We start from the raw sequence: 25,933 nt of genomic DNA on the forward strand, positions 1-25,933 counted from the left end.
TGCTAGTACATAGTAAGGGCTCAGTAAATGTTAGCTGCTTAAAAATATTATTTTTTGTTTCTTTATCTTCAAATATGTGACTTCATCAATGTAAAAGATGAGAGAGTTTAACCTTTGCATTTTAATAAACTCAACCTTGAGCTAGAGACTAAAGCATTAGAGTTACGGTTCAACTTGGCTCATGGCCTATATATACCCTGCCAGTACCATAAGCCACAGAGGATGGCCAAGTACTAACTCAGTTGGGACCTGCATTCAGAGATGGAGTGGGTAGTAGAGACATGATGAAAATACACTCCAAACCAGAGTAGCCTAAACTGGGAGAGGCACCAACTACCTGGGTCTAGTTGATTTCTGGGTCAGAGGATTCAGGCCTGGAGGGTCCCGGGGCTGGCTAGCATCATGATGATTCGCTCCCACTATCCCACTAGACCTGTCCTGTATCTCCTGTGAATCTCGGAGATGGGAAGAACTGAGACACCACAGACTCTCCCAGAGAGGATAAAGGCTGCCCTCTAGTGTCTGCAGCCCCAAGAACAGCCAAACTCCTGGATTCAAATGAGCAAAGTGGGCTCTCCGGTCCAGGCTGCTGCTCTCATGGCCATAGCTGACTGCTGAGTACCATCTTCCCCCATCACCTACCCATCCCCTGGAGCCTCTGCCCCGCACAGGAACAGACTGGTTGGACTACTTGCTGCAGCCTCTGGAAAAACAGGGTTAGGAATGGAGTGGGAGAGCCAGGCATGGGTTGAGTGAAACCAGTTCCTCCCAAGGCGGGCCCAGATGAGGGGGAGGAAGAGGGAAGGAAGGAAGGGAGCTCTGAGGGGACTGCCAGGCCAGCTCCACAGGGCACATCTTGAAGGGGGTGTGATTAAGTGGGTCTTTCTCCTTGCAGAAGGCACAGTTGTCTGGACCTGGACACAGGGGGCTGCCTAAGGACAGGGAGGGGCAGAGAAGATTATGGCTCACCTAAAAACTACCTAAAGGACACATTTCTACAGAAACCCGTTTAGATTTAGTCCCTACACCCAGAAGTACATTATCCATGTGGCTTTATAAACTCTCCTTGCAGACTTGCGCTTCCCTTGTGTGACTCTGGGTTCCAGCTCATCCACGCTGCCTGGCTGCGTCAGGGTTAAGCCGCCAGGGGAAGAAGTTTGTGTTTTGACTCTCCATCCCTGGGCACCTCTCCACGATTGGCACATATCGCACCCCTGGCACATAATGTTACCCCTGCACCACCCATCATCCTGGTCCTCTTTGCAGAAGTGTGCGCTTAAAAGCGGAAGCGAGACAGCCTGGGGTAAGTGACAAGCCCTAGGAGATGCCTGGCGACCTGCGGGAGGTCCCGGCACGCCTGGCTGTGGGGAAATCGACGCCTGGTCGGGCGGCCGCGCTCACTGGAGCAGCGTGATGCGCGGCCAAGGGTGGGGAGCCAGGGCCAAGACTCGCTGTGCGCTCCCCTGCGCCTGGCTGCCCTGGCCGGCCGCCAGCCCCGCTCCAGGGGCGGGGGCGGAGGCGAGGGCGGAGCGCGGCCCTTTCTGGCTGGGGAGGAGTGGCCGAGGCCGGGAAGGTCACTTGGCTGCTGGGCTAGATGCTGTCTGTCACACGCGCCCCGCGCCCAGCTCAGTGGTTCTCCCTTCTCCAGGCTCACCCACTAGCACGCGGCTCGCACTTTTGCTCTGGAGCAGCGGGCGCTGAGCAAGCTCCTCCATCCCCATCAGAGACCCCATGGGTCCCCAGGCCACCTGCCCTTGCTGGGGCTACCTGTCTCGCCTCCAGGTGAGGACCTGGATCGAGCCCGTGGTGTTCTCCACTCAGGTGGCCAGCTCCCTCTACGATGCGGGGCTGCTCCTCGTGCTGCAGGAATCCTTCGGGGTCAGAGTCTCCAACCACAGCGCCAGCCCGTCGCCCCGGGAGGCTCTAGAGGACCAAGGGCAGAGGGCCATCTCCAATTTTTACATCATCTACAACATCGTGACAGGCCTGACGCCCCTGCTGCCTGCTTACATCCTGGGCTGGCTCAGCGACCGCTACCACCGCAAGATCTCAATTTGCGTGGCCCTGCTGGGCCTCCTGCTCTGCCGCCTCATGCTGCTGTTCAAGGTGCTGTGGGACTGGCCGGTGGAGGTGATGTACGCGGCCGTGGCGCTGAATGGACTCTGTGGAGGCCTCTCAGCCTACTGGGCCGGAGTTATATCCCTGGGCTCCCTCGGCTCCTCAGAGGGCCGCCGCTCGGTCCGCCTCATCTTTATTGACCTGACGCTGGGCCTGGGGGGATTCTGTGGGAGCATGGCCTCCGGGCATCTCTTCCAACAGATGTCTGAGAAGGCCTGGCAGGGCCTGGTGCTGACAGCCTGCAGCGTGAGCTGTGCCTCTTTTGCCTTTTTCTACAGCCTCTTGGTCCTGAAGGCCCCTGAGTCGGTGGCCAAGCCCAGAAAGGCACTCCCCGCTGTGGACACGGTGTCTGGCACCATTGGCACATATCGCAGTCTGGATCCTGATCAGCCAGACACGCAGAGTGTGGTGGGGCACCCATCTCCTGGGAAAGCAAAGTCCCCCAAAACCATGATTGTCCTGCTCTTCCTGGGTGCCATCATCTATGACCTGGCAGTGGTGGGCACAGTGGACGTGATGCCCCTGTTTGTGCTAAGGGCGCCTCTCAGTTGGAACCAGGTGCAGGTGGGCTATGGAATGGCCGCAGGGTACATCATCTTCATCACCAGTTTCCTGGGCGTGCTGGTCTTCTCCCGCTGCTTCCGGGACACCACCATGATCATGATTGGCATGGTCTCCTTTGGATCAGGAGCCTTCCTACTGTGTTTTGTGAAGGAGACATACATGTTCTACATTGGTGAGTCTGACCTTCTTGGAGAGGCAGGACAAAGACACTGCTGCTCCCCTGAGTCATGGGGTTGACACCAGGGATGCTGTGCGCTAGATGTTCCAGCTCAGCACCAGGGATTATATCAGCTACCTAGGACAGTGATGGTGAACCTATGACACGCGTGTCAGAGCTGACACGCGAACTCATTTTTTTGGTTGATTTTTCTTTGTTAAATGGCATTTATTTATTTATTTATTTTTAAAATATATTTCATTGATTTTTTACAGAGAGGAAGGGAGAGAGATAGAGAGTTAGAAACATCGATGAGAGAGAAACATCGATCAGCTGCCTCCTGCACATCTCCCACTGGGGATGTGCCCACAACCCAGGTACATGCCCTTGACCGGAATCGAACCCGGGACCCTTCAGTCCGCAGGCCGACGCTCTATCCACTGAGCCAAGCCGGTTTCGGCTGTTAAATGGCATTTAAATATATACAATAAATATCAAAAATATAAATCTTTGTTTTACTATGGTTGCAAATATCAAAACATTTCTATATGTGATATGGAACCAGAGTTAAGTTAGGGTTTTTCAAAATGCTGACATGCCATGCTCAAAAGGTTTGCCATCACTGACCTAGGAGGTTCAAGGGAGACAGGATTACATGCACTTGAGTTTATCTGTGTTGTATTGGGTATTGTGTTATCTGTATTGCCCATTGAAATGTTACCAGAGTGGTGTCCATGGCTCCAGGAGGTCATGGGAGGAATGGTCAGGCGTGCCTCGAATGGCTTTGGATGGAGGAGATGGGGTTGGGTTTCTTCTCCCCAATTTTAAAGAGATAAAACATTGAACAATTCACCTGAAAAGATCCCTTAATTAAAATTATTTCGGGCCAAGCAAGAGCTTTCTAAAAATGGATTTAAAAAATTCTTCATAAATGCTTTCTACACCCAATGTAATACATTCCTTCAAGGAAGCAGAATGAAGTTTCCATGAGAGGACACAGCTCCAACAACCACAATCAGACAGCTCCAGACCAAGGCTCCAGTAGAGCTTTCTCCAATGATAAAAATGCTCTATACCAGTGATGGCAAACCTTTTGAGCTGGGCGTGTCAGCATTTTGAAAAACCCTCACTTAACTCTGGTGCCCTGTCACATATAGAAATTTTTTGATATTTGCAACCATAGTAAAACAAAGACTTATATTTTTGATATTTATTTTATATATTTAAATGCCATTTAACAAAGAAAAATCAACCAAGAAAATGAGTTCGCGTGTCAGAGGTGGTGTCATAGGTTCGCCATCACTGCTCTATACCATCTGTTTTGTCCAAGGTAGCAGCCACAAGCCACATGGGGCTATTGAGCACTTGAAATGTGGCTAGTGCAAGTAAAGAACATCATTTACAGTTTTATTTCATTTTAATCTATTTAAATAGCCACACATGGCTAGTGGCTAACATATTAGAAAGAACAACTTAAACTAGTTACCCAGAGGGCAGGAGTCTTCCAGAGCGAGCCACATAGGAGCTATGGGGAGAGGGAATTCTAAGTGAGACTCTTGCTTTATTCTAATTTACACCTTGGCCAAGGTTGGGCTACAGTGAGAAGTGTTCTTGGATGATTTCTTTCCAGCTCGAGCCGTCATGCTGTTTGCTCTCATCCCCATCACAACCATTCGATCAGCAATGTCCAAACTCATCAAGGACTCCTCATATGGTGAGTAACATGAATCTCTCTGAGGTTCTCTGCCCAGGCTGTTTCAGAGCTCTTTGGCTTGAGGCACAGGGTTCGGACTTGCAGAAAACGGACAAAGACAGCTCCAGGAGCCATCTCAAATACTCCAGGATCACACTGATGTCCATCCAGGGCAGAGGGAGTGAAAACAGGAGGGCGGGGCAGACTCAGAAAGTAAGTCACTGGAGAGCCACAGTCAAAGGAAGACACTACTATCCACAGGCTACAGGTAGATCCACTGGAGGGAGGCAGGAGTCCTGGTGAGATGAGCCATGAAGACTGAGAGGGAATCCTGGCAAGTGGGGTCTCCTGGGAGCTCCCAGAGACCCAGCCAGCTGGGAACAGGGAGGGGGAGCAGCCTATCTTCTTAGTAACCTCTGCTCCTTCCACAGGAAAGGTGTTTGTCATCCTGCAGCTGTTCCTGACTCTGACCTGGGTGGTGACATCCACGATGTATAATGAGATCTATCAGCTCACCATGGAAAAGTTTGTTGGTGCCTGCTTTGCTCTCTCCTCCTTTCTCTCCTTCCTGGCCATCGTTCCAATTGGGTAAGACAGGAGCAGCAACTGCTGTTTGGGTTGGGACCCTGGGACTTAGGTCAAGGGCTGTTGGACAATCTCCAACCCATTACCATAAAGCAGGGGTCCTCAAACTACGGCCCGCGGACCACATGCAAATACAAATATTGTATTTGTTCCCGTTTTGTTTTTTTACTTCAAAATAAGATATGTGCAGTGTGCATAGGAATTTGTTCATAGTTTTTTTTTTAAACTATAGTCCGGCCCTCCAACGGTCTGGGGGACAGTGAACTGGCCCCCTGTTCAAAAAGTTTGAGGATCCCTGCCATAAAGCATTGTTTACTTTCAGTGAGTTCTCAGCAGGTTCTCTCAGAAAGAACAAAGTGCTGCTGTTCCCCAAAATGAATTATTTGGGAATTCCCCGTAGTCATAAGTAATGAACAGAAGGCCCCAACCAGCTGGTTCACTTCCTGGCGGTTTTGTAATATAGTTTATTTATAGGAGCCTCATACATTTCTTGTCATCAGAAGCTGGGACTAGAAAATCTCTTGAACTTCTCAGCCCTCTTTGGTTTAGCCCGTTTAGGGGAGAGTACTCCCTCCTCACTTCCGTGCCCTCCCAGGGCTTGGCACCTGGCAGCCCCTGTGCTTAGTGCCCCTGAAATCTCATGGCCACTGGACGTGTGAGGTCCCTGGAAGACTTGGACAATTCCCTTGATGTCTTTTGGGGGAATTGTCTCATTTGTAAAACAAGAGCACACAAGTCTGGGAGATAACAGGCCGGAGAAAAGCTGGAAAAGCAAAGGAGAGGCATTCCAGGCCCTTGGCCGGAGCACCAGCCTGGTCATCACCACACTGAACCACACGGAATAGTCTGGTCTTCGACCCCATTCCTGTCCAATGAAAATACGGAATGAGCCATATGTGCAAGCCATGTCGGTGATGTTGAACTTTCCAGTAGTCACATTTAACAATGATAAAAGTAACAGGTGAAATCAATTTAATGACATATTTGATTTAACCCACTATATCCAAACTATCATTTTCATATGTAATCAGTTTACAAAATTAATCAATGAGATTTTTATTTTTTTACAGAGTCTTTGAAATCTGGTATGGATTTCATGCTGACAGCACATCTTAATTTGGACTAGTCACATGTCAAGTGGTTAGGAGCCAGTGTGACTAGGGGCAGCACAGCTTGGACTGTTTAAGCCCTTTTCCCCCTCCCCCTAAAGCACGGTTCTCTCGGGCTTGTATCAATTCCAGCAGAAGAGAAAGGAATGCAATAAAAATATCCGCAATAAGGTGCAAGGGATTTGATGTAGAGTTGCATTTTAAAGGGACCTGCCGAGGAGCACACGAGAGCTGCGCAGATCAGTCATGATGGCATTGTAGGCAGCAGGGCAGAAAGTAAGTGAAGGCAGGTGGGAGAAGTAGGAAGTGGCCCTGTTTTGAATTCTCACATCACATCACAACATATGTCCCTGCCTGCCTAGGAAGTTGGGCCTTCTGAGACAGAGGCCACCAATCATTAAGGCTTTTTACAGCTAGAACAGGCCAAGGCTGTACCATTAATCATTAAGTGACATCAACAGGAAAGACCAGTAGAACTCTAACCACACAATGAACAGCTACATTCCAAGGAAATCAGAAGCCAGGAAGACACGTCAGAGCAGGAGAGCTGAGGATTCGTGGAGGACAGAAGGCTGGGAGGAGAGGTCCCTGGGCTACAGCTGCCAACAGCCTATTTGCAAGAAGGGACTTTGGCCCCAGCAGTTCCTGGTACCAATTTCACGTTGCTGTAGAATCTGCCCTCTCCTGCTTGCTCTTCTTTATATGCAATAGGGAGATGCTGAGGAAACAAACATATGGCCCTGCCCATCTGCCACCCACTCCCCACCCAACACATGCACTCAGCTACTGCCTCGTGCTTCATAGAGAAAACAGAAGCCATCAGAGGAGAATGGGCCCATCTTCCCCAAAGTTAATCTACAAACCGACCTTCATGTGCATCCATCCTATTCTTCTCCTCCCCCACCCTTTAAAACATGATAATAATTGCAAACACTTAAGTGTTCTTAATATGTGCCAGGCACTACTTTAATTATTTTATATATTTTAATCAGTTTAATATCCTCAAACAGTATTATGTAACTTGCCAAAGGTTACACAGCTAATAAGTGGCAGAGACAGGATTTGAACCCAGGCAGTCTCCTTTACCTACTACATGACATTGCTTTTGAGAAATGTCACCAGGTGTCTGGGTGCCACCTCTCCCATCTCCTCAGAGAGACCACTACTAGTTAGCTGCTATCTCGCTCCTGATTTCTTCCTACCAGAACTGACACATGATCCACCACCCTCTCTCCTTCTCCTCTGTTCCCCGCCCCCCCCCTCCTCCTCTGTTTTATAGCTAAGTTCTCCAAAGGCTGGTCAGCACATGCTGTCTCATGTCTCTCCACCCATTCACTTTGCAACCCTCACCAGACTGGTGTCCCCAGCTCAACTCCCCTGAGCTACTCTCACCAAGACTAAGATATGACTTCTGCCAAGCTGAATCCAGTGGACGCACTGCAATCTCTCATCACGTGATTTCTCAGTGGCCCCCAACACTGTTGATCACTCTTTCCTTGGGTGGCACTTGTCACTGTCACTCACCTTTCTCAACACCTCACTCTCCTGGTTGTTCTCCCACCTCTATGATTGCTTCTTCTCCACAAACCTCCAAGTGGAAGAATCTTTGGGGCTCTGCTCTAGGTTGCCTTCTCACTTCATATTTTCTAAGTCATCTAAAGTACTCGCAAAATTTTAAGTTATCATTTAAATTTCTAAAATTGGATTCTTGACACCTTCCTAAGTCTGTTCTCCCTCCAGTCTTTCCCATCTCATTTCTACCACTCACCCAGGGCAGAAATCAGAGCCACCAATGTCCTCCCTCAGCTTCCTCCCTCTACCTGCAATCCATCAGGCCTCATTGATTCTATCTCAAAAATATGCCTTAACTTCATCCTATTCTTTTTATCTTTCTCCTGCCACTCCTAGTCCAAAGCACTCATGACTGAATTAGCCTCTGAGCCATTCTCCCCACATCCGCTCTTGTTCGCCTCCCATCTTCTCTTCACCAAGTGGCCAGAGCAATTTCCTGGGAGGGTAAGTCAGATCATGTCATCTCTTGCTCAAAGCTCTGCACTTGGCTTTCAATGTTCTTAGGATAAAACCCAAACAGCTCACCATGGACCACAAGGTCCTGTGACATCTGGCCTTGCCAATCTCTCTAGGCTCCTATTCCTAAGCCACTAACCACCCTCCCAACTCTATGCTTCAGCCCCAGTAGCCTCCCCTCATGCTCTTCCCCTTCCTCACCCACACAGCTTTCTTAACCCAACTCACTGTGGTCTTAAACACCATTTTCTCCAAGAGGATTTGAGAAAAATCCCCTTCTCAATCTTAAATAGACCCTTCTAGTATATGCTGCCTATTTACTGGTAAAAGCCACACAGAAGTATGATGTGAGTTCAACATCACCTACACTTTTTCTTCATAGCATGACAGATGATGATTATTTAGTGATTATCTGTTTCATGTACTTGCCTACTTAGACTGCAGGTTCCCCGGAGGGATCATGACTGGATTGCCAGGTATCCTCTATATCTAGTAGCCAACCTGGCATAAAAGAAGTACCCAAGTACATTTGTTTAATGAATGAATGATCTGTCAAAGGGAGTGGAACCTACTACTACTGCTGACCATCCACATCCCTGTGCTGCCTGTTGGCTGACCTTGAAGTCAGGGGCTGGCCATCACCATGTGGCTGTGCTATAGTGGTCCACCAGAGAGGTCAGCTGCAGAGTCAGGGCTCACCCCAAAGATCACATGGTCCTGGGCTCACTGCCTCCAAGTCTCAGCTCTCCTCTTGCCAGTTTTGTAAGAATACGTTTTAAGGACAGTAGTGTCCCTCTCTGTAGAATCCTGGGGCTCATGGAAGGTGGGAAATCAGAGAGGTTGGAACTTTCCACAAAGCTTTCCCTTTGAGGTTTGGATTTAAGCTCCTACCCCATCCAGCAGCTTCAAGTGTCCCATATCATCCAGGAAGAGCTTAGAACCTGAGGTACCTAGAGCTCAAACAGATGAGAAAACTGAGGACCCCAGACGCTGATGGACACGCCAAAAGTCACACAAATCCAAGAGTTCAACTTAGAGCTATGCAGTCCTACACATTTACTTACCTAAAAATATGTTTAATCAATGCAATGACTCATGGAAGAGGTAAAGAGGCTGTGGAAAGGCAGAAGATGAGGCAGCTAATTCTACTTGGGATTAGCGGCCCTTGTCCTTGAGATATCTGTGGAAGTTCATCCTCACGCAGAGGACGTAAGATGGTCAGAGGATATAGCCTCTCAGTCTATTGGTGATAAAGAGGTGACCAGAGCCCTCCTCACCATTGGTGAGGAGGAAAAAGTTCATCTTTGCTCCAGTTCAGCTCTTCTCTTATAATTTTCTCTTGTAAATTCTTACAGCATCATGGCCTATAAACAAACCTCATGGTTGAAACATGCAGACATCACAGAGACATGAAGGTGCTGACCCACAGGAGCTACAAACACCAGCAATGGCCAGGTTCCTCTGAAGACAAAGGGAGGGACCAGGAACTGGTGACCAAAGCAACCTACTGCTGAGAAACCTGAGTTCCAGCCAGTCAGCCTCGCGTGACCTGCTTTGGCTCAGGGGTCCCTGGTGGGTGGGAAAAGCACTTTCCTGGTGATGGAAGACCTGTCTCAGCTTTCAGACACCCCTGACAGCAGAGGTCATGTTCTGCGGGCAGTAGAACATGAACTTTAATGGTACATGCAAGCTGCACACACAGCCATTCCTGACGCTGCAAGGAGTTTCAGGCAGCAGCCTCTTTTCCAGAAATTGTCTTCCGGGCTCCAAGGTATGGCTAACTAGTCACCTGGGTGCGGTGCTAGGAGTCCCATGGGAGAACTCCAACCAAACAGCTTCCAGCAACTCCTCAAACCAAAGCATGCATTTCCAACAGCCCGAGGGGAATGTCGAAGGGCTGTTTTGTAAGAACTGCCAATAGTGAACATCAGTCAATATTTTTTAAATGAAAATAAAACCTTGGATAAAAGTTAGCTTTTTTTTTTTTTTTTTCCCCTGTGGCCTTGCTAGCTGTGAATTCTCAGGAAAGATTCTGAGCTCTGGCACTTGGCTTTGGGGGAGTTTTGTTGTCATGGTTCTTGTTGTTTTTAAGAAGCAATTTCCAAGACTTTTTCTTTACAGAATATTAAATTGAATACTTTCGGTCAACAATACTTACCACAAAGTGAGTGGTGTGAAGAGAGGGGGGAAGGAAGTACAGGAAGAGCCATTATATTTTAAGGTACTTTTATTGCCTATTTTATTTCCACATATAAAAGCACATTCGCCTCCTCATAAAATCAACATTCATAGTAAGTATGTGACTCAGTTTCTTCCCAGGTCAGATTCACTCTGTAACCACAGACACAGCACTGTTATACTGGGATAAAACTTAGAGCTAGAGAATGCACTTAACTCGCAGAGCGTCTGGGCTCAGAGGCTTTGTATCTCTGACCCTTTGCAGGGAAGGAACAAAACTTCTTGGCGCATCTACTACGGTCCCGGCACCAGGCTAAGTGCTGAGAAATAGCGAGAATATGACTGCTCATTCCCCAACAGAGTGTAGTGTCCTAACAAAGCGTATTTCCAACTAAAAACCAGTTTCACTCTAGAGAAATGGGGCTAGCTGTTGGAAGGTCTTAAGCAGGAACACGGAAAGCTTCCCTTCGCATCTCCGAAAGAGCTTTCTGGCAGCACCGAGGATGAATCAATAGGGGAAGGAGTGAGCAGATTTGCAGAAAGGAGACTAGCAGAGACACCCTTGCAGCAGCCCAGGTGAAGGATAATGGTGGGCTGATATTGGGCAAGAAGCTATGAGGATGGAGAAATGTAGGTGGACTTGAAGAAATATTTGGAAGCAAGAGGTCAACAGGAGGTGGTGATGGATATGAGGCAAGAATGATTCGGATTTGGGTTTCAGGCAAGTAGGAAGAAAGTAGAGCCCCTCACTGAGACAAGCAACATAAACCCAGAAGGTAGGATGGGGAAGGTGAGTTCAAGGCCATGCTCCCATCTAAACTCTCACCAATAAGCTCATTCCTCTTGACTCTTTGCCTCCCACCCCAGTCCTGAATAATTCTCCCAACCTGAATGAATCTAATCACTGGCTTCTTCATTCCTGCGCCTGAAAAGCTTGCTCTGAACATCTAGAACAATCTCCTTATTTGTCCACATTGATCCTGCCATACACTGTGGGGTTTAACCTGAGTAGGGCTCTCGAAGCCCCAGTAGTGGCTCCTTTTCAACCCCAGCTGTCACTAGGGTAGCAGTTTCCAACTTTTTCTATTCTCCCCAGGTCATTGTTTCTTCTAACAGATGCTCTAACCCAGGGGTTCTCAGAGTGTGGTTCCTGGGCCAGCAGCATCAACAACCCCTGGGAACTTATTAAAATGCAAATTCTTGGGCCCCATCAGAATCAAACTCTATGGGTGGGGCCCAACAGTTGTTGTTTTCACAAGCCTTTATGCTTAAGAATCAGGGTTCTAATCTGTGGTCCTGATTTTTTCTCCTTAAAATCTGTCCCTGAGTCCCCCTCCTCCTCCTCTCCCTGCATCCTGAATTCTTGAGTCCCTTAAATCCGTGTCCTTGGTTCTCTTCCCAAGTAATCTAGTGTACTTTCATGGACTCTAGAACTCTCTTTCTAATAATCCAGTCAACACCTCCACCTGAATCTCCTCAAACACAAATCCAAACCAAATTCCCCTTCTCCCACCCTATCCTCTAATATTTTTTATATTCTCCTCCTGATTGATTTCATAGTTCACCTCCCAGCTCCTAGGCTGGCGGTCTCCAAGTCATCTCTGACCCCTTCTCTCACCACAGAAATCTCTTCAATCAGCTTCCTTTCTATCACTTCTTGTCACTTTTGGAATCTATTCCCATCGAATACTCCACATACTACCTGCATCGTCCTTTTAAAAGAAACCAGTTGAAAAAGATATACACACCCCCACGCAAAAAAGGTATATAACCCACTTCTTAATTTTTAATGACAAAGCATCCAGAAAGGATGATCATGGGAATATCCTTAATATCTAAGTTGGCCATATTTAAACAAGTCCTAGGAAGAGTCTTCCCATAAGGGCTATCCTATAATGGGTGCCTAGCAGGCACTAGGTGCTTTGTATATATTAAGCTGGTCCAATCAGCAACTCTTCAGGGGAGGCATGTCTTCATTCACAAATCACAACACTGGCATACACCGGCCTAGCTCCTGAGGGCGCCAGCCCGGCCCCCCCGAAGTGTGAGGAGCCTGCAAGCCTCTCTGCTCTTCTAGCCTGGTGCAGTCACCCCTGCTGGTGTCTATAGCAAGTCTGTCTATCTCAGCCATGGCTCTTGTCAGATCTTCATCGCATCTACTTTTCCTTGGACAATGTCATATCCTTGTCTTCATTTCAACTATTAGATTGATTTATTGCTCAGAATTCTCACTCTATTTGTGTTTCCTACAAGCAGAATTTCCTGGCTGAGAGATAAAATTTTCCTGATGGGACATTTGAGGAGGTCAAATCAGGTTGATTCAGTCCATGCCCAGGTCATTGTCGAGTAACAAAGATGTGCTTCTGGTCTGAATGCTCAAACTGAAATACGTGATACAAACCACATGCAGAAATAAATTATATTCTCTATATAAAAAAAAAAAAATCACAACAACTCTGTGGTGAGAATTCGGAGATGTGGCTTGCCTAAAGCTACATAGCAATTTAATGCCAAATCTCTCTCCCTCACCCACCTTGCTGCCTCATTTTGTATGGCTACATTACATTAATGACATCTACTATCAGTAAGCCAAATTTAACACCAGTTCAAGTCCACTTCCAGGTCATTGCCATCATTAAGAAAGCTTAACCTAGCTTTCTGGCCTTTAATTTGCAACACACTGTAACACTCTAATGAGCCACAGACATTTCTTCTTTCCTTATGGATTTTTAAATAACAACTAAGCAGTCAAAAAGAAATCAGGAGATGACTGGCCCTGTCCCAGAAAATGATGTTGTGCTTTGCTATGGATGGAGTAGGAAGAAGTCCTTCCTGTAACTCCTGGGCCGGCTGCCAGCCTCCCCGCCAACCCTGGTTTCATGCACAGTTTCGTACATGGTCACACTACAGACACTAGGCAGTTTCTTCATCTCCCCAAGCCAGTGCCAACAAGTACATGTAGGAGACGGTAAATGGAGGATGAGTCTATAAAGAAGTGAAGAATGAAAACTGGTCAATTATATTTTATTGCGGTTGCTCTATATATCCTGATATTTGCCGGCAAGCTTTAGAGAAGAAAAACGAAAGAGAGACGTGCATGTTTTTGCTCTTGTAAAAGGGTACACACGAGAACAAGACTCAAGGTAAAGAAAGCATCTTTTATAGATTTATTGGTCCATTACTTTAATTGAGGTAAAGAAACCTTGGAAATTTACAGGCTAACAGTTTATCAAGCAATACAAATTCTTTTGTTTACCTCAAAATGTAATACTAACCCCAGAGTAAACAATGGACAGACTGTTTTATACACAGACATATGAAAAAAAGTGGACAAAAACCTCGTGCCAACATCAAAAATGCAACAAAAGGTCTTTTTTTTTTTTTTCTTTTTACAATCTCTGGGTCCCACAACAGGGAAAAAAAGGTGACATTCTTTTTAAAATTTGGTACCTTCATGACACAAAGACTTTGATCTGTAAATAAATCACTTTCTCATTGACGCACATTCTTGAACACATTTTTTTTATTATTCACAGCTTTTGATTTGGCTTAATGGCAGCATGGAGGGAGAACACATTTACAAAGAGGGCTTGATCAATACCTAAGAAGGTGGTTTTTTCCTTTAAAAAATTTAAATGTAAAGAATGACTTCTAAACATAAGAAATAAGGTCCATAATTTGGACATGACCTAAGCAAAAGGTTGTTTTTGTTTGTCTGTTTTCGTGTTTTTCAACAGTTAAAATACAAGTAGAAAGTCTGCTGGCAGTTTATGGCATGGGAATACTATCAGGTGTACATCATTTCCCCATGCATTCCCAACTCATAGACCTCAAGGGAGCAGGCACACACAAGTACAGCGGACAGGGCATCTGCAGGCCGGACCCGAACCTCAGCGTGAGCAGGTGAATGGGGTGGACTGTTCAGAGCCGCTGGCTTGTTATTCGCTGAAGGCCCAGCTGACATGGGCACCATTTCAACATACTGAGTCACGCTTTTGTTTACAATCTACTTTCATCGCTCCATTTCCACACCGAGGAAAAAGCATCCTCCCTTCTTCTTTCCAGTGTGTGGCCGGAGGGCTGGCCTGGGACGGTGCACCAGCCTGTCAAACAGGGGTGTTGACAGCTGTTGCCTGCTCTCACCGGCCTGCAGGGAGCCAGAATCCCCCAGGGAGAGCAGAGCACGGACAATACTCAGTCACTGGTTTTCATTGAAAAAGCCCTAGTAAAATTGACTAAATTATGGGAGTCAACACAATATGTTTTCTGTTTTTTGGCATTTCAACCTGTGGAGCATTTCTTCCTGAAATGTGCTGGTCTGGGGCCTCCACGGTATCTCTTAAAAAGCTGCTCTTCCGAATCAGGGTAAAGCTTTAATATGGTCACAATCTATAGGGTTCTTTGTATCTATGTGATTTGTCGATGCTGATGCCATTTATCCTCTACAATCAAAAGTGTGCCAAAAGGCACTAAGTTAAATTTTCACACACTAAAACAAAAAAGGTCTTGTGGTCCCTGTGTTTCCTTACATTATCAAAAACATCATTTGGCAAGAGCAATACTTAGCTTTCTCTTCCCAAAAGGCAGCCCTAATTATGAACCCTACTTTCTTATTTGTTTCTTTAAGACAGTGGTTCTCAACCTTCTGGCCCTTTAAATACAGTTCCTCATGTTGTGACCCAACCATAAAATTATTTTTGTTGCTACTTCATAACTGTAATGTTGCTACTGTTATGAATCGTCATGTAAATATCTGACATGCAGGATGGTCTTAGGCGACCCCTGTGAAAGCGTCGTTCGACCGCCAAAGGGGTCGCGACCCACAGGCTGAGAACCGCTGCTTTAAGAGGACTGAGGACTGACTATGCTAGACCTCTTATATTTAGGCTGAACAACTGATTATATTTTTAAAAACTCCTTTTTTAAAAATCCAGAATCTAAAAAACACCCATTGAAGAATAAGGCATTTTAACCGGTGTTGACAAATTCTCAAAAAAGTAGAGTCAAGCTTTTAACAGTCTGTGGCATTTTTAAAAGTCTGGATTTGTTTATTTTCAAGTGCTAAGTACACAGAATGTTTATGTATGAGACACAGAATCTTACTGGTTTGTTAACGTTATTTTTTCAAAGCCCTTATTTACAGACTCTCTATAGTAGCAAAAACTACCTGGATAACGCATTTTTCTGCCACACAGAAGGGATCAGACAGCCGTACCCAGAAAGCATTTCAAATACATACGATTAAGAAAGAACAGTCAAACCCCCTGTAACAAAGTCCCTCCCCACCTTTTCTAATGCAGCCTGCCCTGCGCATGCTCTAATCTGTGCAGCTATGGAGAGACCAGACATCCCTCAGACAAAAAGCTAACCACCTACTGGGTGGATTGATCAAAAACCGGGTTTCTGGTTTAGTCACTGAATTAAAAAAAAAAAAAAAACACACACACACGCACACACACAAGGAAGAGGACAACTCCAACACACCTGGCTCAATCTGTCTGGCCCAGGGGATGACATTTCCCCCAAATTTACTGCTAAATGCCACCTGCCATCCGAATAGAGAAGACGTGAGAGGGCGTGTCCAGTCTGTTGCCATCTTGAGGACTTTGGAGAGGCAAACGCCCATTCCCAACATCATTTTGTAAAAGGAGATGACCAAAGCGGTGTTTCCCCAACCTCATAATTAGATTAACCAGTTTCCAGACGTTTCGAGTAGGCGTCTAGGAAGGCGGGGTCCAGGGTGGTATGCCCGCCCTGACCACAGGCAGCCCATTTGCTCAGCAGAGGCACCTTTTCGTGCAGCCAGAGCAGAGCCCAACTCTGACCCATCCCAAGAGCCAAAGAGATGAGGCCAACAAAGACCCAGGAGGTGGTTCTGGATCTCACTGTCCCTCCTCTCTCACCCGTCAGGACACAGTACAAAGGATGACTGTTCTCAAGCCCCATGAGCGGCACCAAAACAGCAACTGGTGCCCATGGTTTCAATGCTCCCAATCTCAGGGTCAAGTCACACAAACTCTGGGTGTTTCTTGGACTGATGCCGTCCCGAGAGAAACTCCACTGGCCGACTGCCGCCCTCCTCTAAAGCAGAGCTTCCTGTCATCCCGTCACAAAAGGCGGCCTCCCAGGAAATGAGCAGCAAGTGTGCATGGACAGCGACCGAGAAAACACTCATTCAACAACATGCAGAACACGCTCCGGTGTGGCTGAAATTTGGCATGAAGACTAGCTTACGTTACATTCCCCAGGATCCCAGCGTGGTGCCGGGTTGTGTTACTTCAACTAAAGAAAGGTGTCTGGTGAGTTCAAGGAGCAGCACAGTGAAATACAAGCTGATCGCCTCCCAAATCGCACTATCTGAGCTCACCGGGAATCGTCATCAAGCTTTACTAAAGGAGAAAGCCCGGCCGTGCAGGATAGGCCTCTTCCATCAGGGGCAGTGGTTCCTTGCAGAGTAGCCTAGGACCTTCTTGTAGGCCCAGCCCGCGATAAGGAAGAGCAATGTCCGCATCTGCTGCCATCTTATCTTCAACACCACCTGCTCTCTAAAACCTGCTGTTTCTAGGAACCCTCTCTTCTGCCTTGGCCTGGATTTTTGACCTGGGAAGTGAAACCTATCGTTTCCCAGGCCCCGGGACAGCGGACGGAATGACTGTCCATTCCACTGCCATGTGCTCAAGCCTCGAAACCTGCCCATGTCTGCCTGAGGTAAGGCGCATCTGCAAGCAAAAATCTCCTGGAAAATGAATACAAGACAGGAGCTGGTGCTCTCAGCACCGCGCTTTGTGGAGACGAAGCCTCAATGAGGCAGTCTTTGGCAAAGAAGTCTCTGGATCACACATCTCCTAGGGCAGTGATGGCGAACCTTTTGAGCTCGGTGTGTCAGCATTTTGAAAAACCCTAACTTAACTCTGGTGCCGTGTCACATAGAGAAATTTTTCGATATTTGCAACCATAGTAAAACAAAGACTTATATTTTTGATATTTATTTTATATATTTAAATGCCATTTCACAAAGAAAAATCAACCAAAAAAATGAGTTCGCGTGTCACCTCTGACACGCGTGTCATAGGTTCGCCATCACTGTCCTAGGGGATCAACCACCTTTGTGCTGATTGAGATGAAGAGGAGAATGCTTGGGCCTGCTGACCCTCAGGGGAGCCCTGGGAGGACTGGAGAGCCTCCCTCACTGCCTACTGTCCCTGCCTCCTCACCTTAAGATGCCAGCCTAGGCCATTTCTCCAAGGAAGCCTGTACTACACACGGCTTTCCCCAGACCTGCTACCAGTAGCATGCTGGAGGGCGGTGATCTGTGTTTCAGCTTTTGCTGGCGTCTTACGGCACAGGAACATCCCATGTGGGTCAAAGAGAGGAAGACAAAATCCCAAGATGCCCAAACCCTTCAGAGCTAGTCTTTCACCTCCAGAAATGTTCAGAGGTGACTGCGGGCCGTACGCCCTTCCCCAAATGTCCCACTGATGAACCTAGCAGAATACTGTCTAGTTTTCCTGTAACTCCTGCCATAGTTCTTTCTGAGTATTCATTACACTGGGCAACGTTTTAAAAGCACACATTCCATAAGGCAAGGCTTCACACATTCCCAAAGATGAGTGTTCTCTGTTGGGCCAGTCTAGTGTCTTCTATCAAATCTCAATAGAGAGCCATCAACCCACCCTGATTCTACCAGCAAGCAGTCAGGCTGGACCCGGGCACCCATGCCCACACCAACGTGATGGTTTAGAGGTAGAACGAAGCACTGAATCACCCCTCGGGGTAGATGGACTGTTCTTATCCACCTACTTCAATGAATCATTTCTAATCGTACCAAACTGAAAATTCACATCACAGGGTTTGAGCATAGCACGAACAGGGTCTCACAGTGCAGTGAAGTACCCACTGATATAAAAATTATAATTTAAACCGTGACTTTTTCAAACACGATGAGACAGAACCAACTGTCCTGTGCCGTCCAGCTGCTGCCCCGACAGCATCACAGCATGGCTGACACCAGGTCAGCTCTGCCGTCAGAAGTGGAGTGGCGTGACTTTGACGTGCCGCGCGCTGGCTGGTGGCACCTGCAGGTTACCTTCCGTGTGCAGGGCTGTCTCCGCACAGCTGCTTCATTAAAAAAAAAAATACTACCACGTATTTGAGGCTCAGATTTATAATTTTATAAGGATGAGCCGCAGAAGAAAGAACACATACGTGACATATAGCTTCCTTTCAGGAGAAGAAAAAACATAGTTGGAAGATAGATCTTTTTTTTTCCCCATCTGCTTGTTTGATGTTGATTTTAAAAGTAAACCTGGTAATAATTTGGAATAAAGACTAGATGCAGCCAGCAGGCCCCAGGAGCTTGGCTGCAAACTGACCTTAGCTCCACCAGAAGCAGAGAGTCCACTGCCGCCGGTGTCATAGTGGAGGTTCGACCAGGGACTGACTTTGCTCCTGGTCAGAAACAGTGGGGGTTAAAGCACTTCATGTAGGACATTCACACTGAGTTTGCAGAATCTCGACTGTGTCAGAACCACACACCAGCCTCTCACCAACACGTTGCCCAAGCACTCAGTGGACGTAATAGGAAACATTAAACTAGGACTTTTTGGTGAGGTAAAGGCAATTGCACAAAGCAGATGTGGGAGGCGGGGCTTGGCATCTGCCCCATGATCTCAACAACAGGGGGAGCTACCCTGACTTCGAGACTATAGCTACTCCCCCACAGGCCTACTCTCTACTTTGATGACATTTCACAAACAAAACAACAACATGGAAGGACGTCACAGAGAAAAATGCACCTTTTTTTTCATTTTACACAAAAACAGTTTCCCATCTTCCGCATTCTAGTGTCAGAAACAAGTTTGGGGAGCCCTGTCCTCCAGCTCCCCGAGGCATCGCGTAAGGACAAGGACGCTGGCTGGCTGGCTCTAGTTCGGATGCATTTAGACACTGATTTCAATGGCCCCACGGGAACCAGGAACCATCAGACAGGCACCACTCATCACGAGCAGGCAGCAGGCCACACACGGCTTCAGGCCACTGTACATTAAGGACCTTCCACGGAGGCGCCAACACCTCCTGCCAGGCTGGGCCATGTCATTGCCCACAGAGGTCAGTCCAGAGCTGCTGTTTGTCCGCGGGAAGCAAGAATGGCCTCCTGTGTGTGCCTTCCTCACATCCCTGAAAAGCGGGGCCCGGGTTCCCTTCCGCAACAGGCAGCTCCGCTGTCCCAGAACAGGAAACTGTGACAAGATGTCAGAGGGTCCACTGAGGATGTCTGGTCCCTCGCTTTCGAACCTTCATAGTGTTCCGTGTCATAGGTTCCTTCACAGCACGGAGGTCTGCTGCTTTTGCTGAGAGATGATTATAGTCTTACACCTCCGCCAGGGAATAAATACTAAGTGAAAACAACTGTCTGACAAAGGCAGGTGGGGAAGGGAAAGAAATACACGAGGAGAGATGTTTCTGTGGTTGCTTGCTCGGTGCCTGCTCTCTGGCACAGCAGGGACGTTCCGGGATGGCGTGCCGAGCCCTGTGTAGGTAGAAGAGCCTCTGTCCCCAGAAGGAACTCACTTGGCCTCTTGCTTCTCCTGCAGAAGTGGAATAATCGACTCCCACGCCATGAGGCACTGAAACAACAACACGGGGCACGGAGTGTCAGCATCGGGTTTCAGATTTCGGGGTCAGCTTCTTAATTCTGCTCTAATCCTGCCGATCCTGCTGGGTGACCTTGTCTAATGTTGCCCACATGCGTTATCCATAACTACCAGCAAGGGAGGAGGTAACAGGTGCTGGTTTTGAAGACTTCACCCCCATTTCTACGAAAGGTACACAGCGTCTGTACAAGGTCGCAATGCACTGTCCATACTACATGCTCACATCCAGTAAGTGGAAATGGAGTCACTGAAAGAAATTCCTTCCTTTCAAAAAGCAGAGAAGAGATCAGGCTGCGAACCCTTGATGAGGCCCTAGGTTCTCAGCCAGGACGGGGACATGACTCCAGGTATGGGTGGTGCCTGCATAAGGCTGTAAGTCACACTGGAATGAGTCAGCCACCTGGCTCTGGGGGGGGTGGAAACCCGCTCTTCCTCACCAGCCTCACTTTTACTTGTATGGCGGCTCCAGGAGCTCCCAACTAGGACAATGGCGGGAGGGAACTCTGTGTTTATTGTTTCATCATGTCCAACACTGCCATGTATTTTACATTCACTATCAGTAGTCCTCACCACACACACACACACACACACATACACACACAAACACATACTTTATAGATGAGGAAAATGAGACCCAGGAGGTTAAGTAACTTGCCCAAGACACACAGCTAATAAATGGCAGAGGCTCATGACTCCAAAACGAGAGTTCTTCCAACTATACCAATCTCCGTGCACCCCAGGCCCATAGACAACTTGGGCACTCTCCTCTGAGACCACCCTACTCAGCCGAACTGGTTTTCCCTTTGAGAAGTCTTTTGCAAAGAGGGACGGACAGGGGAATCACACAAGGCCTTTCTTAGAACCGGGAATTTGTGCTGAGTCACTTGGGGATGAATTCGGAGGAGATGGGAGGTAAGAGGCATCCTTAGGTCAAGAGCGGTGAAATCACTCCCTGCTACTCTTTCTTGGTGACTCTGAGATCGGAGAAGAAGCCGGATGCAGAGCTTACTTTCAAAACCAGAGACCAGGGCGGGGTCCAAGGCATTCTGGGTCCTGCTCTCTCCTTTAAGGATCCTTCTATGTCAGCGATGGATCCAAGGCCACACCAGCTTTCCTTTTAATCCTCAAATGCTTACGCTTTTTCCAACCTTGCATGTGTTGCATATGGTGTTCCCTTTGCCTGGAATACTTACTCCCCAAGTTCTTGTCTCTGAGAATCAGATTAAATGCCATTTCCTCAGTTTGGCCTTTCCTGCCCATTCCACTTGCCCCTTCCCATCCCTAATCTGAATTATGCCCCCAGTAAATTCTCCCCCAGTTTCCTGTTCTTTCCCTCACTCTGCAGTGGTGGAATTATTGCACCAATGCAGATCCTCCACCAGACTGAGGGCTCCTTAATGGTAGGAGTCCTGCTGTTTTGTTTATTAATGTGCACCCACCCCTTGTACACAGCAGATACACAGAAAACGTTTGTTAAATGTACATAGGAGCCAAGATGAGGTCCCAAGACAGTGAGCCTATTTGTGATAGAAGGGAATTCATGAAAAAAGCTGTTTTTAATTGTTTTCCCTTGTAATTCTACGTGCCTTTTTTAAAGGTATTTAAAGTCTGTTTTAAAAACAAAACAAAACAGGATTGTCATAAGGGGTCTACAGACTTCAGCAAATAACCAAAGGGATCCATGGCACAATGGATGTGAGGAACCCCTGGAGGTAGAACCACAGCAGGTAATTCCTTTAAGCTATAACCCCAAGGCCTCCATTAAAGTGACCCCAAAACCACATTAATGTAACCCCAAGCCTCCACTGACTGGGGGCTTCCCTGCGCTAAGGCCTGACTGATTCTGGGAAGTGGCGAGCTGCCAGGGCCAAAGGACACGGTAGAGAAAACCACTTCCTTCAGCAGTGACTGCAACTGAAACCCCAGTGGGGGTTCTGCTCCCCAAATCAGCACCACATCAAGCACAGCTGGGCAGACATGCAGGGGTTGCTAACAATAAAGTAAAATAGGGAAGGAGCTGGAACTGGCAGGATCCCTAATTCTGGGTTTCTGACAGGCCCTCCCTAAAGGCTCTGCCTATGGGAAATACTTCCTTAATGAGAGGGCTGTGGTCCTTCGGCGTGCCCCTTACCTTCTCATAATATTGGATGTTCTTGTCAGCCATTCCCATGAGCAGCTGCCGGAAGTCCTGCCTCTTGTTGTTCTGCCACCTCTCCATGTCGGCTTTCAGGTCAGCATTGAAGCACTCCATCCGATCCTGACATTTCTCAACGTCCGCGGGCACCTGAAGGGCGATGCAGAAGTGGGTGTAACTGGTCTCTCATGCCCCAAACTGTTCTGCTCACACAGTTGGGAAGGGCCAAATCACTACATGAAAATGCCATAAACCCACTCTCTCCTCTGGAGGCACTTACCTGAAGGCAGAGCCCATTGTTTTCAGGTCTAAGAAGGAACTCTGAAAGACCATCCTGACCCAAATCTTCAAACCCATCCAAGCGTAAGGGACTTGTGGGAAACACCCACCCCATTTATAAACAGAAAGAAGAAACATTGTAAGCAGAGTCATATATCTTTGGTTCCTGTTTTTAAAATGTAAAAATGTGTGTAGATTTTGCAAATAGCCAGCAGGATTTGGTATTGCCCTGTGAGTTTCCCATGTCCAATAATGAAACTAGAAAAGGTTCTCCCACATCAAGTGAACTATTGCATTAGTTCTGATGCTTGACAATGTCTATCCTCATTAATCAGAGAATTAATTGCAATAATACAACTGTTGGCCAGCTCTCTCTTCTGAACCCTACATTACATATAATCTGGAGACTTATCTATGCTCCCCAAGATAGCAGATCACCAAAAAAAAGAAAAGTTAAAGTTAGGCAATTCTGGGGAAGTAAGAGAAAAATTATGTATGCATGTCAAACGAATATGAAATACAAATTCAAGTTTTTCCTTAAAGAAGACCTTCTCAAAATGGAACAAAGTCTGAATTTCACAACTTCCATTTTGCTTTGGTGAGTTTTATCCATCCTACACATCTAGACAGAGAACCCAATATTATGAAAAGGCAACAGGAAATTATTACCCTGGTTGCCAAAGCACAAAGCTAGATTCTCTCCTAACTCGAGAGCTCCATTGGGCCCTGATGGTGGCCAGGAATTCAAGGCGCCCAAAGCTGAGTCAACACCCACCTGCCAAAAGCTTCCCAACAACAAATAAGGCCTTGTATACATTTTGTGTGCCGGCTCCTGTGAACCCCAAAGTCTCCAAGCTGTGGGTCATCTTCAGGGTCACTCTTTACCAACCAAGGAATTTTTATGCTCAGGCCTTATGGGCAAGGAGCCAACTCAGAAACAGCAATAATGGTGAGGCCAAGCCTGAGGGAGCTGGACACCTTCAGAGCTTCTAAAAGTGCCGAGGCCATTGGCCATTGGCCATCTGCCACCCAGACCGCTTGGAGATGGCTGCAGGAGCAAGGAAAGGAAAGCAGCCTAGGTGAGGGGATTTGCGAGTGCGTGGCATGGAAACTAAACCTGGGTGAGACAGGATGAGTCGGAGAGAAAGAGACAGCAGGGCATCCTAGGCAACTCGAAAGGAAAGAACTTTTCTCTTTAGAGGGGGAAAGGAGCCTTCCTCAAAGCACTGAAGCTTCTGGAATTACAAACAAACTTGACTTTTTCTTCTGATGCCATGCCTGAAGTCACTCACCCGTGCCTTTCCCTGCTGACTCACCCTGTTGGCCACCTGGAGGGGAGGGGGGACTGAAGCAAAACAAGAGTGCCCTGGCTTTGCTGCACTGGAGCCATTCCCCCATAAACGTCCAGTCAACCGGCCCCATGGACACCCAGGGAGCCGGGGTCTGTGGCCAGGCCTCAGCTCCCTGCAGGCGCAGTCCAGTTCCTTTATTCCTCTCGTGGGCACTGCTCATTTTAGCATGTGGGTGAGTGAGTGCATGGGAGCAACTTCTTGTTTGCTTAGCAGAACTACTTCAGCAAAGAGGAAAAGTAAAGCTCTGAAAAGAGAACCTGGTAGGGGGGCACAGGGAGAAGAGGAAGGCTCAGCTCTCTGACTGAGAGGTGTGGGAAACTGTTTATTGTCTTCACTAGCTGATAAGTGTAGAGAGAGACACCCCCCTACCCCCCCCACCCCCTGCCCGCCGCCCCCCTAAGGCTGGGTGCCTTTGAAGCCCTAGCAAAGGTCGGAGCTAGGTGCCACCTCTGTTTGTCCAGACAGTGGTAGCTGAAGTAACTTCCCCATTTATCATTATGTAAATCCTTGCTGATGGGCTAGTCTGCCTGTTGCCGGGGTCGCCTGCCTAAGGGCTATGCTATGGGTGTATCCCAGATCAATAAAAAGCTTGGTGAGGCCTGAGCACCAGTGGAAGTTGGACTTGCCTGCCTGGCCACCCCCAATATTTCCAATTATCTCTTGTCTTTTCTCTTTCATTTGTGTGCGGCTCCGCTTCCAGGTCCTGAACCCTGAACCACGCGGGAGGTGGAGGGAAACACACTCAACAAGAGGAGTTCCTTCACAGGAAAGGGGAGCTGCCCATGAGGTGGATGCTCTGGTTGGCCACTAAAAATCAAAAGTCAGGACTGCAGCTCTGGGGGTTGTGATCGCCCCAGCCTGGCTTTGGAAAATATTTTTAGCTCATCATTCTCACAACATACTCCCCAGTTGGCAGTGAGGAATATGAAAGTGCTTAGGTCTCTACAGGCAAACTTGTCTCAAGTTGCCTACAATCTACCTGGGAAGATGCTCCCACTGCACTCAGAGCCCTGTGATGAGCAAAATGTAAGGCGGAACTAGAAAGCGAGTCCAACTAGGATAACAGATCGGGTTTCCTCGAAGAAATTCCACGGAGGCCACTCTTCAGAGAAGTGTGACAACTGGGGAGAGGCACTCAGGTGACAGTACGTGCAAATGACAGACGTGAGACAGCACCTAGACCTTCCTTGGAACAGCTCACAGGCCACAGTGCCCACAAAGGCACAGAGAGAGAACTCCAGCTGGTGAGATTGGAGATGAGTCAACACCAAACTCCACTGTCATAGATCATCCTTGGCACCCTGGAACCGGGGCAGTGGCTGTAACTCCAGGAGGGAGGGGATAGCTTAAACCAACCTGGTGCAGACAGAACTGACCGATTTGGCGGCCAATTGCACGTGAGATATAAGATACAGAAAGTCAGAGAAGAGCCTGAAGTTTCTTTCTAGTCTGGGTGACTAGGAGAGCAATAGTCCACTGTAGGGCTCAGAATAAGGGAGAGGACCACAGAACAGATAAAGGCGGTAGCTGCAGCCACGGGAAGAGTGAGACCTGTGCCCACCCGCAGACGAGTGAATAAGCAAAACGTGGTATACACAACCAGTGGAATATTATTCAGCCTGAAGAAGGAAGGACATTTTTTTATCCTCACTCGAGAATATGTTTATTGATTTTAGAGAGAGAGGAAGGGTGAGAGAAAAAAACATGGATGTAAGAGAGAAACATCAATGGCTGCCTCCCACACGCACCCCAACCGCAAGCGAGGTGTATGCCCTGACTGGGAATTGAACCAGCAGTCTTTTGGTGTAAGGGATGGTACTCCAACCAACTTGGCCACCAGGCCAGGGCAAGGAAGAAAATTTTGACACGTGCTACCACATGATTGAACCTCAAGGACATTATGTTATGTGAAATAAGCCAATCACAAAAGAACAAATGCTGTCTGATTTCTATGAGGTACCTAGAGTAGTCTAATTCATAGGAACAGAAAGGAGAACGGTGGTTTCCAGGGACCAGAGGGAGCGGGGACATGCAGAGTCGTTGTTTAGTCGGGGAAGAATTTCAGTTCTGGAAGATGACAAGA

At 47.7% G+C, this 25,933-nt stretch overlaps 2 protein-coding genes across 4 annotated transcripts in view; one reads left to right on the forward strand and one right to left on the reverse strand.

Annotated features, from left to right (window-relative positions):
- SNX30 (sorting nexin family member 30) overlaps positions 1-25,933 on the reverse strand; it is a 168,555-nt gene that overhangs the window by 68,606 nt on the left and 74,016 nt on the right. For 2 of the 3 annotated variants that reach the window (XM_070430897.1, XM_070430899.1), the window contains exon 8: positions 22,217-22,369. In XM_070430897.1, the coding sequence (XP_070286998.1) occupies positions 22,217-22,369 (153 nt within the window). Of the gene's footprint in view, positions 1-13,576; positions 20,059-22,216; positions 22,370-25,933 lie in introns of those variants that run through there. The other variant, XM_070430898.1, reaches the window with a different exon arrangement.
- On the forward strand, positions 1,381-10,423 carry SLC46A2 (solute carrier family 46 member 2). The gene is made up of 4 exons (XM_070430895.1): positions 1,381-2,854; positions 4,470-4,553; positions 4,964-5,120; positions 9,610-10,423. Exons 1-4 carry the CDS (start codon positions 1,732-1,734, stop codon positions 9,665-9,667), a joined length of 1,422 nt encoding a protein of 473 aa, XP_070286996.1. The 5' UTR covers positions 1,381-1,731; the 3' UTR covers positions 9,668-10,423.

This window comes from Myotis yumanensis, unplaced genomic scaffold, assembly GCF_028538775.1.
Source record: "Myotis yumanensis isolate MYYU_CA2020_CCGP unplaced genomic scaffold, mMyoYum1.0.hap1 SCAF_12, whole genome shotgun sequence".
Lineage (NCBI taxonomy): Eukaryota > Metazoa > Chordata > Mammalia > Chiroptera > Vespertilionidae > Myotis > Myotis yumanensis.

Excerpts from the sequence above, each read along its gene's own strand:
- SLC46A2 (XM_070430895.1), top strand. The coding sequence starts at position 1,732 with ATGGGTCCCCAGGCCACCTGCCCTTGCTGGGGCTACCTGTCTCGCCTC. Across the intron at positions 4,554-4,963 it reads CATCAAGGACTCCTCATATG|GAAAGGTGTTTGTCATCCTG; the intron begins GTGAGTAACATG and ends CTCCTTCCACAG. Across the intron at positions 5,121-9,609 it reads CTGGCCATCGTTCCAATTGG|CATCATGGCCTATAAACAAA; the intron begins GTAAGACAGGAG and ends AAATTCTTACAG.